Here is a 24249-nt window from a genome sequence, read left to right as displayed (position 1 = left end):
GATGAATTGCACATTACCAAGCTCCGTAGAAAATGCAAACAGCGGTTTGTAAATCATTTTTTATAATGCGTGTCCTACTCATCCCGAAGAAGATAACCACCAAAAGAGGGCAGCAGAATTTCATGTTGAAGTGATAGTCGACGGGACAAAAAGAGAGGGTCAATACAGACGCTTAAACTTTCTGAATTTAGGGCCGCTCACACTAAGCAATGAGATTTTGTCTCAATAAAGGGGATCCAAAAACTCAAGGGTAAAACAAATCTTAATTTTGTGTACTTTACCCCAGGCTGCTCTGGACCATCTGTGGATTCAGCATGCTGTAAAATGGTTTTAGATGACAGGACATCTGCTAAATGATGAACAAAATGTCATATCTAAAGCACTTGGGAGACATTTTCAGCAAAATTGAGCAAAAATCTTTCCACTTTGAGGTGTGGGGAAAGTTTTTTTTTTTAATCATTATTATTGTCTCGCTTTCCTCAACTTTATTATTGTTATTTGAGAGATACTTGCCAGATATGCAGAAGTAAAGGCACATATATATATTTTAATAAACACAAACACACTCAAAGTTGATAAATACAGTTGTCGGAGTAAGAGGTGATAATACATTGAGTATGAATATTACTGTACATGAATATGTGAGACATTAAACACTGTACAAAGACAACATTTTACAACTTTACGTTGTCCGTAGCAGCTTACTATACATTCAAAAATGAGACAACCTGCCTCTTTCTCACATACAAACATCAGAGAGAGGAGCAACCGATCCAATACACAGGAACTCTGATGGACCACAGGGCTTTTCAGACACAAAGGGAGGAATTCAGAGTTTAAGTGCACCTGCTGATAGCAGCTTTTTATGTGCACACACTGCCTGTCTTTGTTTTTTGTTTTTTGTTTTTTTTGGAAGCTCATTTTTGACACATAAGGGGAAAAAGATCATGCTTTGGTGAATCGTAAGTATGACATTACAAAAAGATACAAAGTCATATTGTGACTAAAAAAGTCAAAAGTTATGTGATTAAAAATTCACAATTATGATATAAAAAGTCAAAATTATGACAAAAAGTCAATATTATGAAATAAATTTTAACATTGACAAAACATTTAAATGGAAATTATGACACAAATTAGGGCAAGCAATTTCTGTGATAATTTTGATTGCCATAATTATGACTTTGTATGTCTTCATTTTGACTGCCACAATTCAAAGTCATAATTATGCCTTTTTATGTCAGTTTTGACTGTAACTCATAAATTCGACTTTTTGTCATAACTGACTTTACATCCCATAATTTAGACATTTCTCTCATTCTCATCTCATAAAAGACTTTCTTTGTCATAAATATGACTTTTGATCTCATAATTATCTCTTTTTTGGCAAATTTCACAATTATAAAATAAAAACACTAAAAGTCAATATTATGAAATAAAAGGTCAAAATTGACAAATTATTGACACAAGTCATAATTTTGACACAAATAAGGCAAGTGATTTCTTGTGATCATTTTAACTCAAAATTATGACTTTTTATCTCATAATTATGACTTAGTAGTATGTCATCATTTTTGCCTATTTAAAGTCATAATTACGCCTTTTTACGTCAGTTTCGACTTCATCTCAAATGTAACATAATTTAAATTTTTCTCTAATTTTCATCTCATGCATGACTTTTAATCTCATAATTATCTCATTTTACGTGGTGGATTTCCATGTTTTAGCTCCCGATTCACTAAAAGAATGATGTAAATGAAGTACCAGTGCAAACAAAATCTGTACTTCCATGCTCAATAGAGAATGTACACAAACATCTCTTGAAATGAACCTTAAACAGAGTTTGTTGTAATATGTTAATTGTGATAGGCAAATATTAATGGGATTTGTGTAATAATGCGCACTCAAAATGAACCTAATTTGCATATATGTAAAGGAGGCATGTCTGCACTTAAATAATGGCAACGGCTGTTCCCCTGGTTAGGGAATACGACAGGTTTCGCACCAAAATGCTGCAATTGAATTCGCCCCCATTCTTTAAAACAATCAGAACAAGCCTCTTCATCTTCCAGCAGCTTCTAGGTTTCCTTAAACACGTTTGGTATTGTTCCAACACAACTACACGAAAACAAAAAGAAAACATTTGTTTTGATCAATGTTAAAGCCAAATGAGGTAACAATAAAGGACTCTTTTGCCTTGTCTTGTGCTTTAGCAACACTAATCTCAATGTGTTCAACAACGTCCTTACATAAGGACTTGTGCCTCAGGACTCTTACAAATTAAACTCATCCTTCATTTTAACCAACATAATTAGCATCGGGAGTGGTTGGAATACAAACACTTACGAGCCATCACTCAGAGAGCTATTTGTTTAAGCCGACATGATTTTTGGAGGTAATTTCCCAAGTTGATTGTTTTTGGAGGCAGGCCAGCGTGAGAGAACGAGGCGCTCGCGGAATGAGCGATCCAAGACCACACAAGAAAGAAAATCACTCGGATTTATCTTACAACGGCTCTGATCTGAAAAAGTGAATCTGCGAAGTTCCCTAACTGCCCTTTATTCAGATGTCAACAGGAACGCAAAAATGTGGCTCGCTTTGCTCTCTGTCCTGCAGAGGTGCACGCTTCGGCTTCAATGCATCTTTGCAGCATTGCACACATTCACACACACATATAATATCCCACTCATTCTTGTATTAACACTGATATATTTACAAATATATAAAACCACCCAATGAGCACACAACACGGCACTGGAATGGAGGAGGCCACCGTCCCCGAACATCTTATAAAGGTCTATGAGACCTACGAAAGAACTGGGAGTGATTACCCCACTCCCATGACCACAGTATTTACAACACACATTTCCAAATCCTCCTCTGAATTCCGCTCTAAACCAAACATAGTGTATGGGAACCTCAGATGCTGATATGTTATGACAAGTACGATTTTTTTGCTGCATGTCATTACAAGCAGGTCATGTCATCTCTACGTTCAGGCTTGCGGACAAAATATCAACACTGGAAATGGATGGAACACCTTTGACTATATAAACACCTACGCTGAAGAAACGACAGTCTGTAACGGCGACATGAGGAGGTGTTATTGAAGGACACAGTGACCTCCCTCATGTGTGTTTTCAAGTATTATCAGGAGCATAAACGCAAAAAAAAGCCTTCTGTGTATACTTTTACCCATAAGATATTGTACATTTAGTCTGCACACGCTATGCTAACAGCTAACAGCTAATACTTTATCGAGGGGCTTTTTGAATGACACCGTTAATGAGGGTTTTATATCAACAAGTACTTATAATCATAACAGCCCTCTCTCTCGATGAGGAGCGGCCGAAATATGTAGCGGGTACGTCGGTCAGCTTTGAGCTCTTTTAAATGAGGGAACGGCAGATTCCTGTTGGGATCTCAAGAGTTTGTATCCATATGTCAAGTCCTGGTCTGAATCCAGACTCAAACTGGGGTTATGTCTCTGAATCCAATATCCCAACTGAAGTCCAGATTGTTAGTTTGATGGGTAATGTTTGGGTTGAACATACATATGAATGCTTTGTAGCACACTGCAGCAAGATTTCTCTTCGAGGACTTGAGGTTTTTGGTTGGCGGCCAGGAATTGCTATTGATTCTTGAAACTGGCTGCTCGTCCGCACTTTGGTCCAGTAGTCTTTATCTTTCCGTATGGCTAGTTGCGAATTTAGCCTTTAGAGACTCTGTCTTCCAGCGCCTTGCTCTGCGGTTCTGGCATTATTAGGTGTACAAATTGCTTGAATTCAGAGCAGCAGTTTCAGCTTCAGTTTTAGCTCTTGCTGAATATATGTTTCACGGCCAAGCTGGGAAACTTCTCAAGAACTTTTTCAACAAGAGCTGTTCAGATGATTCTTAAATCAAGAAATAAACTGTTGGATTTATGGAAATCCTGTATTATATATCAGATCGTATATTCGATCCCGCTCATGTGATCTTAAAATGTTCTTCATCAGTTGTTTAGTTCTGAGTTTGGATAATTTTTGAACACTTTATGAATCCATCCGGCATAGAAGGCCACATTCACGAAAATGGCTGGTCGTTTGTGTCGGGCACATCCTCTGCCGTTTATGCTCACGCCAACAATGACTTTACTGTTACTCTCTTGGCATACTAGAGGGCCGCCATAGTCTTTCTGTGAGCATGAAAAAAAAAGAAATATTTAGAAATACATCCAAAGTATAACAAAGGTAAAAGGTGGAAGTGATATACTCTACCGTTCAAAATGTTGGGGTTGGTAAGATGTTAAAATGTTTTTGAAAGAAGTCTCTTATGCTCACCAAGGCTGCATTTATTTGATTAAAAAATCTATTTGAATATATTTCAAAATGTCTGGTAATTTATTCAAGTTATGGCAAAGCTAAATTGTGAGCATCATTACTCCAGTCTTCAGTGTCACATAATGCTTCAGAAATACTTCAAATATGCTGATTTGGTACTCAAGAAACAGTTGTTATTATTATTATCAATGTTGTACTGTACAAAACAGTTGTACTGCTTAATATTTTTGTAGACTTTCAAGGTTCCTTGAGGAATAGAAAGTCCAAAAGAACATGTATTTGAAACAGAATTCTTTACAATGTAGAAGTTTTACTGTCACTTTTGATGAATTTAATGCATCCTTGCTAAATATTGGCAATGCTTTATTTATTTATTTTAAACTTACTGACCCCAAACTTTTGAGCAGTCTATTCCGCAGAGTAAATCTGATGAATAAACTCACCTCACACACTCCTTCATCCCTTCTGCCACCAGCGCACAGTTTAGAACTAGTTATTTGAAGAGTCCCGTTGTGAAGCTTCCGGCATCGGTCGTTGCTCACTATAGGCAGATGAACCCTTTTCAATGTTCCCTCATGTCCAGTGCCTGAGAAAGCCAGAGAAGCCTCTATTAGATAAGCTACAGTATGCAAATTTTCACATTTGGCATGTTTGCCTCAATATGAATCTGCGCCTTCCATCATCCTGCTTTCATACTGTTACTTCCAAACCGCAAAAAACTTCCAAAATGCTTTCAACATCAACATAAATACTTTTGGAAGCTGTTTATTAACTAGAACTCTGCAGAGGATGTTTTTTTTTCTTTTTTTTCTTTTTTCTCAGATGGTGGATATGTTGGTCTAGTGGGCTAAACCACTGAACAGCAACCCATTCTCACTCCCAAGGCATCAAAATCTGAAGCATGGTCAAGTGCCTTTCCGTGCTCCATTCATTTCAGTTGTTTACCCAATGCGTCAGATCAAGACTAATTTTATTCTTTGCATTTGTAAAAGCAGACATGATTTTATTAATGTTTAAAGGTTACTTTTATGTTTTGGAGCAGCTAACCCAACTCCTACCCTAAACCTACCCACTTCTAAATAACATAAAACACGTAACAGCCAAATACAAGTACAGTCACAGGTATTTATTGCAAAAACTGACCAAAAACAGCATAAAAGTATTAACTCATGTTGCATTCCAAGTCTTCTCAAGTCATACGATGTCTTTATGTAAAGAACAGAGTTGATCTTGATGTTTTAATCACTGAGATGATGATCCCGCCGCTCCGTGAACGCACTCATTCATATCTCATTCAAATAATACACACAACTCTTTAGCACGACGCAATCGGTCACAAGACACACGAGAGCCAATGACATTTTACAATCTATGATATCTATTGGTATCTATGAAAACTGACATAACGGGCGGCAATATTTGAAATTGAATGTGTTCATGATCTTCTGCGGATGGAGACGCTGATCGCTTTTGGGGATTTCCTTCACACAAATCAATCGCTTGGCCTCGGAACACTTATATATATATCATATAGAATATATATATATATATATTATATATATTTAGAATATTTGTACATTTTGAATAAATTGTGCATGCAGTCGTATCTGCCTGTTATATCTGTGTTTTATTTCATATAACACACAAATGGCTAGGTTTAGGGATGGAATGGGGTTGGGTCACATGTTAAAACGTGTTTAGATAGCGTAAATAAAATTATGCTGTCTGATTAAATTGAGAATCACACTCCAACATGTCATAATGGCAAAATCATAACCCAATATATGATCATCATGACGATAACGTTCCCATACCCAACGCGTCTGTGTATGACGCCAAAGGTTTCTCATTGAAATGAATGGAGCACTCAGCGCGTCGATATAGTGATGCCTAGGGGTACCTTTAGTGTCTTTATTGTGACGCGGAAAGCACTTGACCATGCTTCGGATTTTGACGCCTTGGGAGTGAGAACGGGTTGTGAACTGATACGCATAAGGTTGCTTTTGGTGGATATTATTTTGCCATGAGCCCTGGTTAATTACCAATCCTGTCCCCATTTTTTAAATATATTCGAGTCTCGTTCCTTAGTGCGCACCCAAGTTTGGATAATAGATTCACATTCATAAAATGAACCAAACTTTATGGTCAACTGAAATCAAGTCTGCACCAAAATCTAAAATGTGAATCTCAAATTGTGAGCAACAACATTTATGGAGGCTGGTGCTCTGTACAAAGTGTCTGTCTATGAGGTGGGCATTGAGAGGTTGTTAGGTCGAAAGCATGAAAGCAATGCTGTGTGCTTGCAAAGCTGTCAGGTGGTGGGGAGTCTCTGAAGACATAGCTCTTAAGTTGAACCTACCTTTAGTCTCACCCCAGCCGTACACAGAGCATATGGTTTCCTCCTGAATGCTGCAGTCAGCCACGGGCAGCTGAATAATTCTGACATGCTCTCTTATAAGCGCTGGTCTGTGTGAAAGAGGAACATTTCATCAACAACAAAGGAATAAGGTCAGACGTGGAATACTTTAATGATACACATATTGATTAATCAACAGGTCTTACCGATTCAGTTTGAGAAGGGCGAGACTAGAATTTTCCGGGCCACAGATGACATGCGAGATTCTCCTCTCCTGTCTGTGGAAGTCATTCTCACCAGATTCGTTCAAATGGGATATACTAAGCCAAACTCTGTACTCTGATAGGTCAGGCACGCTGGGGGGGAAAAGCATAATAAATGTATGGTTTTAGGTTTCGGGCAAAAATATTCCTGAATTCATTTCTTTTTTCTTTTAGGTTATATCATACTCTTTTTTAAGACCATTTTATGACCATTTTCTACTCTTTCTCTGATCATGAAAATTGAACGGTCCGGTTTTTGTTTCTGCGACACTAAAGTTGTTATGACAACTTTACTCGCAAACTGCATGTTTGCAAGTCCAATATAGTTTTTAACTTAAAGGGTTAGTTCACCCAAAAATGAAAATTCTGTCATTAATTACTTACCCTCATGTCGTTCGACACCCGTAAGACCTCCGTTCATCTTCGGAACAGATATTAAGATATTTTAGTTGAAATCTGATGGCTCTGAAAGGCCTCCATTGGCACAATGCACGGTTCACTCTCAAGACCCTTAAAAGGTACTAAAGACGTCGTTACAAAGTCCATCTCACTACAGTGGTTCTAAAATAACTTTATGAATCGGCGAGAATAGTTTTTGTGCGCACAAAAACCCTAAATAACGACTTATATAGTGATGACGATTTATTTCAAAATAAAGCATCATGAAGCTTCGAAGCGTTATGAATCAGCGAGTCGAATCAGCAGTTTGGATCGCCAAATTTCAGCAGTTTGGCGGTTTGACACGCGATCCGAATCATGATTCGACTCACTGATTCATAACGCTTTGAAGCTTCATGATGCCGTGTTTTGAAATCGTCATCACTACATAAGTCGTTATTTAGGGTTCCCTTTCGAGGGAACTCGCACTGCATCGGAACGACGAATTTGGGGACACTCCCTAAGCAACAGCGCGTCTGAAGTATGAATGAAATCAGGCCAATCCTGATTGGTGTTGCGTCATGACGTAACTATGACTGCGTACCCGGAAGTTACATAAGGGGAGCCTGGGCATAGTAATGGCAGTTATCGCTCTTCAGCATAGCGCTCTGTGTGAAATCTGTCTGTCTATTTATTGTTGTTTGTCAAAAAGTGAAAGTGTGTGTGAAATGGCGACTGGAAAGTGAGAGAGTTTAAGCAGTGTGTGCATCCGTGTCCCCGTTACATGTCGGGCTCGGATGCACACCTGCTGTGTGTGCAGTGTCTGGGTGTTCAGCATACTCGGGCGGCTCTCGAGGGAGCCGCTTACGAGCATTATATGAAAGCTGACACTCAGGTTGCTCCGCTCTCGGCTGGTCGTGTTCAGTGAGACCGGCCAGCCTCGTGAGCCCTGTGGATCGGTCCCGCATCCGCCGAGGCGGTGCGGCGAGGCCGGTCATGGGGCTTACGGATGGACTGTCAGCGGGACTTGGGACTGCTGAGGCACCTTCCCAGTCTTTGTCTGACAGTTCAGATGTTCTCCTTCCCCGTGTTGAAGCCCGCGCTGCGGCTTCTTCCCCCGGGGCGGAGGACCCGATGCTTCAGCGGTCTGATTCTGAGGAATTAGACGTGCTCAGCATCGAGGCAGTCAAAGTCATGAGCACTCCTTATATATGCAATTAAAGTGAACACACGCGATCGGTGTGCATGAGATACTGGTTGGCTTAACGGATTGAGCCACGTTGCTGAGGCAACGTGTGGGTTACGAGTCCGTAGTACGATAAAACAGTATCGTCTCATGATGGCTGCATTTAAATCTGAGGATTTAAATGAAATATGAGCTGACTCTGAGGAGTTAGATATTCAGCCTGTCATTCAGACCATGTTTCACCGTATTGTTGAAACTGTTTGGCTTTTTTCTCGAGGGATGAAAGCCAATTGTATTATGACGGCTTGAACCACGTTGCAACGCGGGGTTTATGAGTCCATATAAATACAATTAAAACAGTTTGTCTGATGATTACGGCCACCTTTAATTCTGAGGAATTAAATAAAATATAATCTGACTTTGAGGAGTTAGATTTTCAGCCTATCATTCAGACTTTGTTTCACCTTATTGTGGCTGCATTTAATTCTGAGGAATTAAATTAAAATATTATCTGACTTTGAGGAGTTAGATGTATTTTTATTCAGCCTGTCATTCAGTTCAGTTGGCACGGGGTTGGTGATTATGATGGCATTTAATTCCGAGGAATTGAGTGTCGTGTTATCTGACTTTGATAAATTGGATACTTTAATTCTGTCACCCAAGCGTGTTTAACTTGTGAACTGGATATTCATCTAAGATGGAGCCCTCCTGAAGTGATGTCGTTCTCGCCGCCTTGTGGCCTGCGGGACACATCAGGTTTAGGCAAGGGCTAATCGCAGTGTCCGCCCTAGTGTTGCGGCCCTGTCGAGCTGCTCCCTTAGATGAGGCCCCTGCTGGCCAGCCCCCTCTCCCGGGTAGGAGCGACCGGGGTCGTTTTCCCCCAGGAGCTCTCGGGAAATCAGTGCTGTGTTCCCGCCGTCAAAGACGCTTCGGGCCTCACTGATTTCCCGCTTACGCACGCCGCCGCCGTCGTCGCCTCCAGTAGGACTTGCGACTGGGCAGCGAACGTGTGCGCCAACCGAAAAACGTTCTCGACTGCTCCCTGCCGGTTAGCCGCTTCAGGGGGTCGGGAATGAGTTTCGGTTGACACCCGAGGCCAGCCTCGAGAGGCTGGTTTCCTTAGTAGATTATCTCGGCGCATGGTCATGCCTTCCGAGTGTGTCTACGTGGGTCCTGCAGACTGTAGAGCTGGGTTACAGGCTTCAGTTCGGTTCTCCTCCCCCGAAGTTTAACGGGGTGGTCCGGACTGTGGTCGGCCCAGGGCAGGTTCGGGTTATGGAACAAGAAGTACAGCCCTGTTAGCCAAGGAGGCCATAGAACGGGTCCCTCTGGCAGACAGGAAGTCCGGATTCTACAGCCGGTACTTCATAGTTCCTAAGAGGGATGGCGAGTTGCGTCCAACTTTAGACCTGAGGTACTTGAATCGTTCTCTGAGGAGATTCAGATTCAAGATGCTTAGCAATTCCTCCATTGTGATTCAGATCCAGTCTGAGGACTGGTCTGTCACGATGGGTCTGAAGAGGATGCATACTTCCCTGTATCCATCCTTCTGTGTCACAGGAAGTTCCTGAGGTTTGCTTTTTGGGGGCAAAGCGTACCAATATCGGGTTCTTCCAGGCGGTCTAGCCCTTTGAGGCTCTACATGCAGTAGCGTGTTGACGCCTTCTCAGAGAACTGTGTTCCTGGGAGTTGTATGGGATTCTCTACGTTGGGGGCACAATTGTCTCCCGCACGTATCGAGTCCATACGGGCGGTGGTCTCTAGAAGGAAGCTAGGCCACAGCATCACTGTGAAGCAGTTTAAGGACTGCTGGGGCTCATTGCGGCTGTGTCCAACAGAATATCTCTTGGCCTGCTGCATGAGATCCTTACAGTGATGGCTGGGAATCAAGGGGTTTTCCTCGAGGGGAAAACCATTCTGTATGATCAGGGCAACGCGCAGATGCCTTCGTTCCCTAGTCATATGGAAGAACCTTGGTTTCTGTCCCAAGGGCCAGTGTTAGGAGCGTCCTGTTGCCGGGATTCCGTTTCAACAGACGCCTCCCTCACTGGCTGGGACGTGGTCATGGCAGCCGCTTGCGAGAGGTCTGTGGGAGACCCGGCATTTCTCCTGGCACATCTACTGCCTGGAAATGCTGGCGGTCTACAAAGCTCTGAGGAGCTTTTTCCCGGACCTCCGCGGCCACCATGTCCTGATACGGAAGTAAACCAGGTGGCTTTCCTTAAGGGGAAATCCATTCTGTATGATCAGGGTAACGCGCAGTGGCCTTCGTTCCCTAGTCATATGGAAGTAGCCTTGGTTTCTGTCCCAGGGGCCAGTGTTGGGAGCGTCCTGTTGCCGGGAATCCGTTTCAACAGACGCCTCCCTCACTGGTTGGGGCACGGCATCAGGGGGGTTGAGGTCGCGCCCTCTATGCAGACTGGCGCATCACATCCTCCTGTGGTCCCAAGGGAAACTGTTGTCCATCAGGGCAATGTATGTCCCGGGGGTCCAAAATCAGGGAGCAGACATCCTGTCGAGGCAGGGGCTGAGGCCCGGGGAGTGGCGACTCCACCCTGAGGTGGTGGAGGCCATGTGCGAGAGGTTCGGCCCAGTGGAAGTGGATTTATTTGCGTCTCCAGAGACAACCCACTGTCCACTGTGGTTTTCTCTCACGCATCCGGCCCGAGGCTGCGTCTGGACGCTTTTACCCCGATCGCTCTGCTCCCGGGAGTCCTGGAGCGGGTCCGTCGACAAGGCGCCAGCCTGCTTCTGGTGGCGCCACGTTGGCCGACTCAAGTTTGGTTCTCAGACATCATAGCTCTGCTAGCGGGTCAGCTGTGGGAGATTCCTCTGAGGAGGTATCTCCTGTCTCAAGCAGGGGGCACAATATTTCACCCCCGGCCAGAGATATGGAACCTTTGGGGGGGGGCCAGATACCTAGAGGCTGGCCTGCCGGCGGATGTGGTTGAGACCATGCTCAGTTCCAGGGCTCCGTCTACAAGGAGACTGTACAGCCTCAAGTGGAATGTATCTTCCACTTGGTGTAGAGAGCGTGAGGTGGACCCAGTTAACTGCCCAGTGGCTTCAGTGCTGGAGTTCCTCCAAGATCGTTTCTCTGCAGGGCTTACCCCGTCCACACTCAAGGTGTACGTGGCTGCCATTGGGGCTTTCCACACACCGTTGGGTAATGGGCCTTTGGGTAGGCACCAGTTGGTTGTACGGTTCCTCCGTGGGGCTCGGAGGATGAGGCCTGCGGCTCGTTCCAGAGTCCCAACCTGGGACCTGGCAGTGGTTCTCGAGGGATTGGCTGAGGCCCCCTTCGAGCCACTAGAGTCAGCAGACCCAAAGAGCTTGACCCTAAAGATGGCCTTTCTCTTAGCCATCACTTCTCTGAGGAGAGTGGGGGACCTTCAGGCCTTGGCGCTTACGCCGACTTGCCTGGAGTTTGCCCCTGGCGAAGTGAAGGCCATCTTACACCCTAGGGCCGGTTATGTGCCCAAGGTGCCATCAAGCGTGGTCAGGCCTTTGGTTCTTCAGGCATTTCATCCTCCGCCTCACATGACGGCGGAAGAAGGGAGACTTCACCTGCTCTGCCGGTCAAAGCTCTTATAATGTATATTTAGTGAAGTCTGCACAGGAGATCTGTACAGCTGTCTATAGCTTGCACCTCCCTGCGACGCCTGGTGCTAGGGTGCTCCAGTCCTAGCTGTGCCCGGTCTCCGGCTTCACACTAGGACTGGAGCTATCCTCGGTGTGGCCTAGTGGGTACTCGTTCCCCAAATTCGTCGTTCCGATGCAGTGCGAGTTCCCTCGAAAGGGAACGGCTCGGGTTATGTATATAATCCTTGTTCCCTGAGAAAGGGAACGAGCACTGCATCCCGTCGCCACACCTCGGCACGCCTGGAGCGCATGCTTCATCGCGATAACTGCCATTACTATGCCCAGGCTCCCCTTATGTACCTTCCGGGTACGCTGTCATAGTTACGTCATGACGCACACCAATCAGGATTGGCCTGATTTCATTCACACTTCAGACGCGCTGCTGCTTAGGGAGTGTCCCCAAATTCGTCGTTCCGATGCAGTGCTCGTTCCCTTTCTCAGGGAACAAGGGTTATATACATAACCCGAGCCGTTTTTTTGCGCACAAAAACTATTCTCGCCGATTCATAAAGTTATTTTAGAACCACTGTAGTGAGATGGACTTTGTAACAACGTCTTTAGTACCTTTTAAGGGTCTTGAGATTGAACCGTGCACAGAGGTGGGTAGTAACGAATTACATTTACTTCGTTACATTTACTTGAGTAAATTTTTTGGGTAACTTGTATTTTTAGAGTAGATTTAAAGATGGGTACTTTTACTCTTACTCAAGTAAATTTCTTGTGAAAAAACTGTACTTTTACTTAGTCACATTCGGTGGCGTTCCTCCGTTACTGTCAAATGGTAATAATTATATTATATATATATATATTAAATAAGTGAAAATGACTTTCGCAAGTCTCGCGAAACGTTGGAGAGGCTGCTTCGCGAGAGGTTGCTACGCATCACCCACTTATAATTAGCGCGCGTTTAGTCGGAAGATGATGGCCGAAGCAGAGGAAGATGTGTGTGAGCTACGGGAGGCAGATTGCCCGTGGCCTCAAGTTCAGTCTATGTTTTCACCCCAAGATGTCAAAAAGAATAGTTTTATAATGCGATGCATGTTGTGTGCACCAAAACAAACTGACATCTCTCAGCATACAAGAATTCCACCCTGAAAAGAACATGTAGCGGTAAGTGTCACAATAATGCCTATATTTGAACACTATTAACGGTAATTTTGGTAACTATGGGAAATTTTCCCTTATTATAATACTATTTCACACACTGTCCGAGTGTTTTCCTCATATGCGCTCTTGTGCAAGCAATGACAAATCTTTTGAATCCTCCAAACAACACACGTCCACGAACAAACATTCACATCTTCACATTTACATATCCTTTTCTTCACAAAACGAAACAAATTGAATAGCCTAATGTGACGTCTTGCATTTATACACAAATCCGGACAGACACCTGTCTGAAGTGTAGAAAATACATACAAATAAAAACGGTATTGTATTTTATTCCTACCTAAAGAATAGCCTATATACTTATAAAAATATAAGAACAAAGTATGTTTTAAGAAGAGCTCTAGTTAGCCCAGCACACCATTAATTTACACTGTTTAATCATTAATCACACACAGGTTCATTAGCTTACATTAGTTAACATGAACTAATAATGAACTGCACTTATAAAGCACTTATTTATCTTTATGTTAATTTAAACATTTACTAATGCATTATTAAAATATTGTTAACATTAGTCATTGCACTGTGAACTAACATGAATAAACCATGAACAGCTGGATTTTTATGAACTAACGTTGACAAAGATTAACTAATGCTGAACAGAGGTGTTGTTCATGGTTAGTTCATGTTAACTGATACATTAACTAATGTTAACTAATACAACCTTATTGTAAAGTGTTACAGAGAGGTGTGTGAAAGCTCTCCAAGCCTGAAATTCAGGGTTTTCGCTTCTTATCAATCAGATCGAAAGTAACTAGTAACTAACTACATGAGTAGTTTTCTCATCGAATACTTTTTTACTCTTACTCAAGTAAATATTACGACTGTTACTTTTACTTTTACTTGAGTAAATATTTCAGTAACTACTTGTACTTTTACTTGAGTACAGATTTTGGCTACTCTACCCACCTCTGACCGTGCATTGTGCCAATGGAGGCCTTCAGAGCCATCAGATTTCAACTAAAATATCTTAATTTCTGTTCCGAAGATGAACGGAGGTCTTACGTGTGTCCAACGACATGAGGGTAAGTAATTAATTACAGAATTTTCATTTTTGGGTGAACAAACCCTTTAACTAACAACCTCTTTGCAATTAAAAAGTTCAGAATGAGCCAGCATAAATGGTGGGTTTTTTTGTACTTGGGAGGATGTTACAGTATGTTTTTATAGTAAAATGAACTATTTTTATCTCAAAAGATTAAGCTAAATTAGATTCCCCATTAAATGACCTTTATAATGAAAATTCTTTTGTGGATTTGTAGATATATGGATGTCTCATGCCATAAGATGCATGTTCTAAAAACATCCGCAGCTTTGATTTGTTGGGTTACAAGCATGAGACAAATCCTGGAAGCCCGCTGATCATTGACACTGTGACCCCTGAGAATCCAGAGGTCACAGGCAGGGCATGACGGTGACTGTGCAGCAAGGCTGGAGATAATTACCATGACGAGAAGCACTGTCTGTCTGTCAGCACCCACTCCTCCCTGACCAGAGAACCTCCGCACCAGTGAGTGCCGCTGAAGAGACAGAGAGACACAAGACAGTGACGCATCTCCAACATGACTCTCTCACATTATAAAACATGACAGCGCCAGGCTTTACTTCTGAGAAGCTGTACGGACACTGACTTCATAGACAACTACATTTGATTTGGAGGGAATTTTACTGTCAATCTGCATGTGAGGGGCTTTTTAAGAAAACAGAAATTGAGTGTATTTATTGTATGATATAACGAAAGGGAATACAAAGATTGTAATATGGTAACACTCTAGTATAGGGTCCAATTCTCACTATTACTTAGTTGCTTATTAGCATGTATATTACTAGGATATTGGCTGTTTATTAGTACTTATAAATCACACATTAATGCCTTATCCTGCATGAACATATTCTACATCCCTTAATCCTACCCAATACCTAAACTTAACAAATACCTTTAACTAATAAGCAGTAATTAGGAGTTTATTGAGGCAAAAGTCTTAGTTAATAGTTAGTTAATAGTGAGATTGGACCCTAATCTAAAGTGTGAACTGTCATATTACCATAACTTACTCTAAATATTTTGAAAAAAAACTTAATAGCATCACACATTAATAAATCAGTAAACATATAATGCTAAAGGTTATTTCTGTGCTCACATTTACTACTTAAATTTTGTTTTTTTACAGTAACAGTACTTTTTTGTTTTTGTTTCTTTGTTTGTTTGTTTCTTTTTGCAATGCCATATCAGCAGCAAATGCCATTTTCATGACAAACTCAGAGTTGTGAAAACAATCATAACAACAAAAGTTTAATAAATAAAGAACATTATATGCAATTTATTTATTTGTCTTACAACAATAAAAAATATAGCAACTATAAGGTTGATATTTATTAGAAATTAATAAAAAGTAATTAAAAAAGAGAATTTCTGAGTACAGCAGGAAATTCCCAAAAATATGCTTTATAGTCAACAAAGTCTTACAAGATCACATGCTAATTCTTCACCTTTCCATAATGACACATGGGTTAGTCTTAAAGAATTACCAATTCTTAGTGCACCACAGTGTTTGTAAATGTTTGTAAATTTGTAAATTATTTAAAATGACCTTTGTTTTGCAAATTGCTTACCCTTTCTGTATGCTGACCATCCAACTGCCTTCTTTAATCGAGAAAGGCCCGCCACCGACAATTCTCACCTGCTTGTGAACAAAACATGATGTCTTTGTAACCTCAACTGTGAAGAGAAAAGAAAAGACAAAAATTAGTGGGGGAAACATGACTTTTCAGAATACAGAAAAATATACAAATGCATAAATGTGTTTATGAAATAATCTTTCTAATGTCATCTGAAACGAAAGAATACCAGCTGGAAAATTGCATGGCCTAACAACATTTGAAAGATGTGATTACCTTTTTGTGGTAGATTGTTATGTGAGGGCTCACCTAAAAAAGGAAGGAAAAAGAACAGGAAGCTTATTTTTGTTCTAATGAATAGGCATGAGAAATGAAAAGAAGAAGTGGTCACCGGTGTGATGGCTGTTTAGAGTATAATTTGAGTGAAAGTGTGTGTGAGGTCTTTAGCACAGGACTAGTCTTGGTCCAGCATGTGGGATCAGTTAGACCTGCACAGCACTGAAGCTTAACTTATACATGTGATTGTGAGTGTGACAGAGACAGAGGGAGTGCTGACAGTCTGAGCCACCTGGACTTTACACTCTTTAATTAAACTGAAGCCTCTGTGGAAAGTGTGTGCGCATGTGTGGGTGAGTGATTGATGTGCCGTATGTAGATTCATAACACATGGCCTACATGCTCAACACAAGTCTGCGGTGTCAGTGATGAGAGCGTAAGTCAACAGGAAAGCACATGTGATACTGCAATGTGGGTACATAATTGTCAGAAACATGGTTATTTTCTGTATTGAATAAAGAACTCATACTTTTAGTCATACTTTAATATGAGTGACAGTTAGCAACATTGCTTAAACATAAGTATAAAGCTTCTGACATCAAAATGTGTGAGCTGTTAAAAGGTTAGTTCACCCACAAACCCACAAGCCATCCTAGGTGTATATGACATTCTTCTTTCAGCCAAACACAATTGGAAAAAATATCCTGGCTCTTCCAAGCTTTATAATGGGAGCGAATGGTACTTTAGATTTTGAAGCCCAAAAAAGTGCATCCATCCATCATAAAAGTAATCCATACGGCTGCAGGGTTAATAAAGGCTTTCTGCGTTTTTGTAAGAAAAATATCCATATTTATAACTTTATAAACTATAATCACTGGCTTCCGGTAACGGCCGTACGCAAGTCGAGGTGAAAGAGTGACCTCTGACCCGACGTATGACGTAGGATGTAGAAGTAGCATAAGCATAGGTGAGAGTAGACACCTCTCGCGGTTCAAACAAATAGGGCCGGGCAACAAACTCAAGCTCCCCTTCTCTTATATCAAAAATCCTCCGACATTTCTCTTTAAAAGTTCTCCTTTTAGACTTCTAATTCATGATGGGTGTTTTGTTTTGCTCTATCCTTTGCGCTTCCAGATTCGTCAATACATCATGCTTCGGGTCAGAGGCCACTCTTCCACCTGAACTCGACTTGCGTATGATCGTTACCGAGAGCTTGTGATTATAGTTTATAAAGTTATAAATATGGATATATTCCTCACAAACATGCATCACTTCGCTTCAGAAGGTCATTATTAACACCCTGGAGCTGTTTGGATTACTTTTATAATGGATGGATGCACTTTTTTGGGCTTTACAATCTACCATTCACTCCCATTATAAAGCTTGGGAGAGCCAGGATATTTTTGTATATAACCGAAACTCCAATTGTGTTTGGCTGAAAGAAGAAAGTAATTTACACCTAGGATTGCTCGAGGGTGAGTAAATTATTACACTGAAGACTGCTGCAAATTTAGCTCTGCCATCCCAGGAATTTAATTATATTTTAAAATACATTCAAATAGTTTTTTTTTTTTTTTTATGCAGCCTTGGTGGGAACAAAGGCTTCTTCCAAAATCCAATGTTAAATTAACTATAGAACAACTACAATAAAATCAGTGAGTGAGTTTTGTGACTAACTGACTGATTTTTGTTTGCAAACTAACTGTTCAGACCCATTTTGGACACAAACTCATTCAACTAATTCATTAAAAGGAACCGATTCAAACAAATAATTTACAATACTATAATCAAGCCACTTATTTGCCACTTTCCAGTGGTTTATAGTCATAAATTAAAGGGTCTTGTGAGTCTGTCTGATTAAAAAAATATTAATTTGCTTTTCAAAATTGCACACTTTTTATCATTACTTTTGGATACTTTTACTTTTGTAAAGTTTTTTTACTTTTGTATATTTTGTTCTGCTCAAACCTCTGGTTATTGTATGATGAGGTAGTCTGTTCTAAATTAATACAATACAGAAAACCTAATATAGTACATCGCAAAATGCTATAGCTTTTTAGCATTTCGCTTTTTGAGGTCAGTGGATTACATTAGCCCCCTATTCCTCAGCTTGTGTTCGCCTCTTCATGTTTCAAGTAGCACTTTTAGTGAACCCAAAGGTCTCAATCAGTTTGTAATGTCAGCACAGACATGTGTTGCTCACTCACAGGGTTTGAGAGAGCAGTAGTCCCACGGGATGGATGAGCTGTTGGTATAACACCACGGGCCGTGTTTGTCCTTGTCCGGGTTTCTGCAGAAGTTCCCCGCCTGTTCAGCCGTCAGCAAGTCCACTTCTCTTTCGTTATTGAGAATGGAAACAAATCTCATCATTAGGACATTTTTCAGAACATGTGCAGCTTTAAAAGATGAGTGTTAAGAGTGAAAATTAGCATTACATGTCTACATATAAACATCCAAAACAGGTGCATCATTCAGGCACATCCAAAGTCATTTAACACTAATCAAACCGTCTATCCGATGTTTGTAACAAGACAATATATTTAAAAGAGTCCAAAGAAACATCTTCTTCTTATAAGTTCATCTTAAGCCCCAGTTGTGTAAAGCTCCTCTCAGGAGGCAAGGTGAAGTATTTAGCTTGTGCATTACTCATGACATGTTTCCCTAAGCGTTTCCCCATTATCAGGAAGATTCACAGATGTAAAGATGCTACGATTCTCCAAAAGTTCACCAGAGACCAAAAGTGCTGCAATGAAAAGCACGAATGTGCATAACACCAATGATCTTCTTGCCGTGTTACGCTAGGGTTCATACAATGTAAACAATCAATGCCTAATGCCTGCCCGGCAGTGACCTTTTGCAACCCGGCCGTGGCGGCTCACAGGCTGTGGGCCAAATAAGGAGTTGATTGGCTTTGATGTGTTCATGGAGAGGGGTTACGGTGAGGAAAGGGGTCAGAGGGTGGCTCTAAAGAATCTCGTTCCAGCTGGGTTGGCCTGCCTGTAATTTTTGGGGAATTGAGTCACTCCGACTGCTCCACGTTTACTATCAATTAGAGATCTTCAGAATGGGGGTCCTCCACTAAAAACGTGTTTTTCTTCCTCAGAAAACTGCGAGGGTCTTATTTTTTCAACGAAGACAAACAAAACCTGACAATCCCTGCGCTTTGCATCAATGAGCTGGCGGGGTTCTGGAAAGGCCGACCTTTGACCTGGAACTTGTTCATAAAACAAGGAAGTTATTTAACGCCACACATCTCAGGGTGAGTGTGGATGGCAGAAACAACACAGGCCTGTTGTGGAAGCGGTTGTTCAACTCCTCTGAGACTTGCACACACACACACACACGCTCACTAAACATTGTGCCAATTCACATTAAACACAGGCAAAACCATAACTGCATTAGAGGAAACAGGCCGCACCTGGCAGGAACAAATATGAACCATAGCTATTTAACACTCAAGTGCATGCATATTTGAGAGCTTCATATGCTTGTCTGTTTACATATAAAAAACATGAGATATTTCACAGAGCATCTGTCTCATTTATTCACTATCCCCAATTTAACGACAACTTGCTGCGGTTGACCCTTGAACCTACTGACTAAATGGAGTTGTTCACCTTGCAAAGCAGCACAACGGCATCATGGGATTGTCCTTGAGATCCTGCTTTGCAAGTTGTGGACCTAGTTTGGTTTCCATGGAAACTGAGTCAATGTCCATGACTGAAACTATGCACTGTACCACTATAAATCTGCTTAATACTAGACTATAAAAAATTCATAGAGAAAACTGTTTGTGCTCATACCAAAGGACTATAAACAATCCATTTCTTCTATCTAAGGCTGAGCACCCGTAATCAGTTTAATGCGGATGGGTTTTTTTTTTTCATTTTTATCAAATACTTTCTCTCAGATTAATGTGCAGAGACAACTTTAAATATACATTTCAGCTTTAAGTTTATTTTGCAGTCTATACATGGATGGCCAGCTTTTACCTTTTACTGTGGTCTTTCCATGGAGCACAGGGGATGCCTGAGCGAGTTTTTGCGTGTTTGCCATTGTATGTGTCACCGATGCCCGTATAACACTCTGAAATAACAAAAATAAAGAGAAGCAGAGATTAAAACATGGGGTGTGCACTGCAGTTATTGTAAGCAACAACATTTTTAAAAGACTGTGAGTGAATGTGTTCTGAAGAAAATGTCAGTGGTGCTTGCATTCAAAACTCGCTGTCACATTCTGCTCTTTATCATTTTCAGGCAAAAAATTGTACATCAAATTACTCAGAAAAGTAATGGCCCATTTTTTCTCAACCGGCCACCAGTGTTTAGTATTATTTATATATTTGCAATATTTATTACAAATCTAAATCTTCAGTTTTATTTTATTTATTTTTTATATTTCTAATTAGCTTGAATACATTTTTACTTTAGTTTTAGTTTAAGTAATTTTTGTGCATCAACCTAATTGGCAAAGAATGTTTTTTAATTTTAATTTCTCAATATAAAACTTCAATTACAGAATATATACTGTATTTAGTTAACAACTGCAGCACAGTTTGAATTAAAGGTTCATGTCAGTTGCACAAACATTGCGGGATGAGTAACACAGCAGAATTTATTCATATGTTTATTTTATGCCACGACAGCAGCTAATAAGGCTATTTTCACGGTTTATAAAATCAGTTCAAAATAGATAAACAAACAAATTAATAACCATATCTAAAAAGAGATAAGGGATAGACAAACAGTGTAAACAATTTACATACAGGAAAGAAAAAAAAAATTAGGTGCACTTTTCTAAACCCACTAGTACTATGCTAAGTTCAGGCAGTAGTATTAGCAAGCACCTTTAAATATATGCACAATCTGAATAAAGTGAACAATAAATGCAATGCTGTAATTATCCCAATGAGAGCTCTGCCTTTAATCACACACTGTTAACCTAAAATTATTATCAAATTATTATTAAAGAAACAGCAGGTTTGTGGAAACACAGTGCTTATGGAAACACAGCAGGGCTCCCAGCGCACCACAATAGTCGAGCGATCATCCCAACGGCCTCAATTGGAACACCAGCTAAATCGATCTTAACATCAGCGCCTGTGCGAGTCCTTCTATGAAGCATCTCCTGGGCCCTGCCAGTCACACGAAGCTGTCAGCAGTGATTAATGCTTGACTCATGCTGTCTCATTCCCACACTGCGGCTCCTGCTCCCTGCACATGTTTCAAACAGCCCCCATTAGTGGCCGTGGAAATCGGACTACAGGGACCACTGTGTACCGATGCCAAGACAGCCAAGAAAGAGCAAATGAAAGAGGGAGAAAGGGAGGGAGAAAGAGCTATGGCATTCTTGAGCATCATGAAAAGAAATTATATAGAATTATATCTTACTGGGGAGGATTAATAAGAACAAAGGCAAGGACGTTTTTGATATGCAAAGAAGGCATGACTTCAAAAGTCATAGCCTTCTTTTTTTTTACCCAGCCAGCGAAACAAAGTTGGAAGAATGCCAGCCATAACATCATGGAAAACAAGATCAAGCCAGTAGATTTTAAACATGTTTCTTAAAAAAGCAAATAAGTGTAATAGGTTTTATGGTCACTGTCTGTAAACTCGCCTGGCGTACTGGAGTTTTCACTCTTGCATAACTCACACTCACCAGTACTGAAATACACATCTAGACAGAGGTAGCAAAACCATATCACGGTACTTGCAAAGCAATTTGAGGGTTAAATGTCTCCGGTCAAGGACACGGTGACAGTGACTGGCTTGAGATACTCTCTAATAAGCTACAGCTGTCACAGTACTTTTACTGAAGATGATTTACAATTGTAAAAATTAATTTAGGAAGCCACTGAAATGTTCAAATGCATTTAAAAGTATCAAAATTTCAATCAAAATTCCAATAAAAAGGCACATTTCCCCACGGATTTTCAGATAATAATGGATTTATGCTGATATGTTACATACTGTATGTATATCTATGTCCCTGAGCTCAGATTAGTCTGTAAGAATTCATGACCTGAATAAATGTATGTACTGCATGACAAATATGGTTGAAAAGAATATGTAACTCTCTTGAACATTAGCTACCCAATAAGGTAATGCCCTTCCACAGTAGCTTCACTGAATTCAAAACACAGCAGCCCTGTGTATTTCACAGACAGTGTATTTCCAAATGCCATGAATCCGATTGTGTGTGTCAAGCAGACACTAATTACTTTTCTGTAAGAGTTTACACAATATATATGTATATATATATATATTGTGTAAACTCTTATATATGCGCTTGCACCATGGCGGATTCGCTATTTACATGGCGGAATTTGCACGCAGAAAGACTGAAAGCTTCTCCAGAGATGAATCCTTGTGTGTGTAATAAGCAGAGTGAACATGTGTTGTGTACAGGCGCAGATTACTAACACGCCCTTTAAATAACACAAAAAAATATAGTGATATTAACTTTAAACCAAGGTTTTGTTGGTCAATGGCTTAGTCGTTTTCAGTTGCCTCAAAATAGCACCGTACCAACAATGCTCCTGAACACACCCGTTTTCAGACGAACACGACAATGGGCGAACAGATGGGCGTGAGTGCATTTGCTATTTAAACAACGTGGCGCTGGACGTGAAAATGATAACTGCATCGGGCTGAAACTACCAAAAAACACTTGCGTTGCGCCTGGCACCACATTGCGGAGGGTGTATGATAGGGCACATAGTATTTGAGTGGTTATGAGGTTAATAAAGCAAGGGAGGTGTGAACGGTTTAAACATTTGGCTGATCTCAAAGCAAACCACTTCATCAGTGCATGAGAACCGAAAACATTGCAATACTAATACCGTTCAACAGGAACGTCAAACTATATCTATACTATATCGCTATATATCATGAATGTCTCTTACCTTCAGGTTCAGAGGTTGGGACTTCACAGCGAGGAATGTTCGTGCAGAACGCCACACGTACATTGGGGTCTGTCGTGAAGCACCATGGGTGATGACTTCCATCAGGATTTCTACAGTAGTTCTCCCTGAGATCCCTGCCATGCAGACACATACTTTTAATCATATTTACACACATCACACATGTTACTGTTACACAGCATATGTTGAACAGACTGCGATTGAGCTTAAAAACTACTTTTGAAGAATTATCTGCATTTTTCTTTAAATATAAACCTGTATGATGACAGATAAGAATCTGGGAGAGGAAACATTCAGGTTTTCCTAGTGATGACAGAACCTGGCAGAAAGCCCTGCTGATAAAACCAGCATACCTGGTGAACATATGTATTCTTGGGGGATGCACCATATATTAGAACTGGTTACAGTACATAACATGGCAAGTGACTTTTTTAACCGGGTATGCTGGGTGGCGTGTCAAAAATAGGTTGGGTTATTATACACAAGATGCTCGTGTTCGCTCTATACAGTGTTAGCTCAGTGGCTTACTCTCATGACACACAGCAACACAGCTAAAAGTTTCCTTATATGTTTGGCCCTTCATTGAATGTAGCCTACATTTACCTGTTGAGACATGCTATTACAAGCACCCGTAAGAGTTGTGATTGAGGGAGTTGAGGGTGTCATGACACGTGAAAGGGCAGTTTGCAAAATATTCTGTATTTTTTTAATTCAACTAGGTGGTAATCCGCTTGTTAAGTCGTGACGTAAGGAACGGCGTTTCTGGGTCCAAGCCTCAACTCGTTTCACTTGAGAATGCCATCGACAGCCGTTTATGAGCGCTTATTTATTCATATTAAACATCAAACATTTTAAAAAGTTGAATATATCAAATACTTACAGTCTACACAACAGTCTCTGTGCTCACAGTGTCACAGATATTAATATTTTAACGATTTATAAAAGATGAATCACTGTCTGGCCATCTGGAATTTTGGTATGGAGATAAAGGTTATGATTATATATTTTTTTTGTAGTATTACACCACATTGTGTGTGTATATTTGCACTTTTTTTTGGTTTTCTTGTGGTATGAGATAGAGCGTTTGGACCCGGAACGCTGCCGCGTGATGTCAGACT

General features: G+C 40.8%; 1 protein-coding gene across 1 annotated transcript in view; it reads right to left on the bottom strand.

The window, feature by feature from the left end:
- Positions 1-528: 528 nt before the first annotated feature.
- The window catches only part of hgfb (hepatocyte growth factor b), a 43483-nt gene continuing 19762 nt past the window's right edge, over positions 529-24249 (bottom strand). Inside the window, exons 9-18 of the mRNA XM_079825095.1 lie at positions 23114-23247; positions 20202-20295; positions 18417-18544; positions 16210-16242; positions 15928-16033; positions 14760-14834; positions 6882-7031; positions 6679-6785; positions 4763-4905; positions 529-4174 (exon numbers count right to left, since the gene is read on the bottom strand). Of these exons, the coding sequence (XP_079681221.1) occupies positions 3992-4174; positions 4763-4905; positions 6679-6785; positions 6882-7031; positions 14760-14834; positions 15928-16033; positions 16210-16242; positions 18417-18544; positions 20202-20295; positions 23114-23247 (1153 nt within the window). The 3' untranslated portion in view covers positions 529-3991. The remainder of the gene's footprint in view (positions 4175-4762; positions 4906-6678; positions 6786-6881; positions 7032-14759; positions 14835-15927; positions 16034-16209; positions 16243-18416; positions 18545-20201; positions 20296-23113; positions 23248-24249) is intronic.

This window comes from Gobio gobio (assembly GCF_949357685.1).
Source record: "Gobio gobio genome assembly, chromosome: 9".
NCBI classification, from domain to species: domain Eukaryota; kingdom Metazoa; phylum Chordata; class Actinopteri; order Cypriniformes; family Gobionidae; genus Gobio; species Gobio gobio.
This window is presented reverse-complemented; position numbering and strand designations above follow the sequence as displayed.